Source organism: Grammomys surdaster, unplaced genomic scaffold (assembly GCF_004785775.1).
Source record: "Grammomys surdaster isolate TR1022 unplaced genomic scaffold, NIH_TR_1.0 229, whole genome shotgun sequence".
NCBI lineage: Eukaryota > Metazoa > Chordata > Mammalia > Rodentia > Muridae > Grammomys > Grammomys surdaster.
In genome coordinates this window covers 3423116-3425726 of record NW_021604674.1, presented here as the reverse complement: position 1 = coordinate 3425726, position 2611 = coordinate 3423116, and the positions used below count along the sequence as shown (strand labels likewise).

General features: G+C 52.9%; 1 protein-coding gene across 1 annotated transcript in view; it reads right to left on the bottom strand.

Annotated features, from left to right (window-relative positions):
• The window catches only part of Ffar4 (free fatty acid receptor 4), a 19366-nt gene extending 16969 nt beyond the window's left edge, over positions 1–2397 (bottom strand). The window contains exon 1 of the mRNA XM_028773536.1: positions 1783–2397. Coding sequence (XP_028629369.1) covers positions 1783–2349 — 567 coding nt within the window. The 5' untranslated portion in view covers positions 2350–2397. The remainder of the gene's footprint in view (positions 1–1782) is intronic.
• Positions 2398–2611: the final 214 nt, after the last annotated feature.

Genomic DNA, 2611 nt, shown 5'->3' with positions numbered 1-2611 from the left:
AGAGAGAGAGGAGTGAGAGAGTAATAGGAGTAATAGACAGGAAGGGGCAGGGAGACAGGACACTGTCCTTTTTTTTTTCCCTCTACTACAAGTTTCCGAATCCCAACTCTAAAAATTCCAACTAACTTTAACTAAGGCTCCTGTCACTTGGCCTCTAAACCAGTGTCAGCCCTTACTGTCCCAGTGGCTTTGCCCAAATGCCCCTCCAAAGACCTTGAAAGCAAACAAGTTGTTTTGTTTGTTTGTTTCATGAAAACAAGAGCTATCTAACCAGAATCTCCCCAGAAGCACCTGCAGGAAAATTCCGGAAGTGCTGTAGAGGGAGGGCTCCAGGTTCAGTCACTCTCTGGAGTGGGGGCGGGATGAGCACAGAGTGCACAACAAGCAGGGCCCCCCTCACTCAAGCTGCAGTGAGCACATTAGTACCCAGTTTCAGTCTGAAGGTTGGCTGGGAGAAGACAAGACTTTTTTTTTTTCCTTCTTAGTGTTATTTGCCAGCCAAATAGGATCGTACCTGAATGAATTTTAAAAGGGGCAGTACATCTGGAAATTTAAGATACACTATTTGGTCTTAATTCTTGGAATTGAACAAGTATTCTTTAAATTCTATGAAAAAATACAGCAATATTATTGCAACTCACTGGGGGAAAAAACCAGCTTAAACAAACAACGGATGGCAGAGCTGCCTCCTTTATCAGGCTGTCCAACATTCTGAGACTGGCAGAGCACTGTCGTCCATGTTGGGACATGTTCATAGTCATTCACATAGTATCCACATGTGGCCAGTTGGACATACGTGTTGATCTAGCATGTGATCCCTTTGGTGAGGAGTTAGATCAGAGCTTTCACTTATTCCAGAAGCATCTATGTGGCCTGCCCTGATGCTCAGGTGTATCTGGGCTAAGGACAAGCCTGGAGTGAGATAGAGACCTTCCTTGTTCTCTTCTAGGTCAGCAGTACCCATCAGCTCAATTAACCCTGGATCGTCTGTATCCTCCCAGGCAGACATGCTCACATGCTTACAATGTTCTTTAATGAAGTGTCATAGGCCTGATTGGTTCCTGCTTATTAGTCATTCAAAGTCATTATCAAACAAACATTCCCTTCTGTGATTTGGGGTTTGATTTTTTTTTTTTTCAAAGATACTGCTAGCTCAGGAAGTAGCCTTCATCCACCCTTACCCTCAATTAAAAAAAAAAAAAAGTGGTCTGTGGACACTGCTGGCCCTGGAAGCCCTCCTCTGTGTCCGGGGTTTGGGGCGGGGGTGGGGGCGGTAGAGGGGAACAGGAATCCTTCCCCACCACTGCAAGGCTTCTCCTTGAGACTGCACTTCTAAGGAGCCCAGTCATTAGGAAGATGCTGAGTGTCCCAGCTTTTTTGTTAAATACATGGGGTAATAACAGTAGCATGACATTTGGAAAGAAGGCAGAAACTCCGTGAGAAGTCACCTCGCACCCTGTGTCCCACCTGGCTGTAAGCTCCCATTGCTTCATTAGCCTCATAATAGTCGCTGCATTTTGCAAAAAATCTGGGAGAGTCCCCCTTAACAGCATTTGGGAAGATTTACTTACCCACTTGGCACTGTGGGTAAACTGATGAAATTAAACTCCAGAGTATTGGGCACTGAGTCCGCCAAAAAGGATTCAATTCCACCAACGACCTACTATTGTTGCTAATCACCATCCCCCCCTTCCCTCCCCAGCCCACCACTTTGGTCAGATCCCCGCCTCCCACCCGCAGCCCGCCTGGACACTTGTTGCGTTGCACGCAGCTAGCGCTCACCTGGTCCCCTCCGGGAAGGCGCTGCGGGACCACGCGGAACAAGATGCAGAGGGGCAGCGCGGCGAGCGCTGAGTAGCCCCATATGAAAGCCAGCAGCGCCGCCTGCGTCCGCCGCCCCGGGCCGCTCAAGCCGCGCCGCAGGCGCACGATGCACACCATGCGTTCCAGGCTGACCGCGGCCAGCGTGAGGATCGCGACGCTGCCGCTCATGGTCATCACGTAGAAAAGCAGGTGGCAGACGACCGGCCCCAGTAGCCAGGCCTCAGTCCAGCGCACGACGAGCACTAGAGGGATGGCGCTGGTGAAGAGCAAATCCGCGCAGAAGAGGTTGAGCACCAGGCTGGCAGTCCCCCCACGGCGCCGACGGCGCGCTACCAGCACCAGGGCACACACGTTGCCCAGCAGCGAGACAACAAAGATGAGCCCCAGGACGGTGGTCTCCACGACGCTCAGCACCAACCGGTGGTCGCCCTTGACGTCGGAGAAGAAAGGGAAGTGGGTGCGATTGACTTGGTCGGGGATGCGCGAGGGGCCAGGGCCCGTCGTCCGCGCACACTCAGGGAACATGCCGGGCGCCCGGCCGCCCGCCGCTGTCTGAGAGAGCGCTCATCTGCGAGGTAACTGAATGCCAAGGCGGGGAAAGAGGGAGGGAGGAGGTTGCGACACCTCCCCTCTGTCCCCCTCCCGCCTGAGTTGCCCAGGCTCTGGGCGTAGGAGCTGAGTCCAGGGCGCACCGGAACGAGGAAGTGCCTGGCAACACTGACTTGAACACCGTGGGTGGGGATATGGTCACCAAGCCTCAGACCCTTGGGCAGTCTGAGTGCTCTTA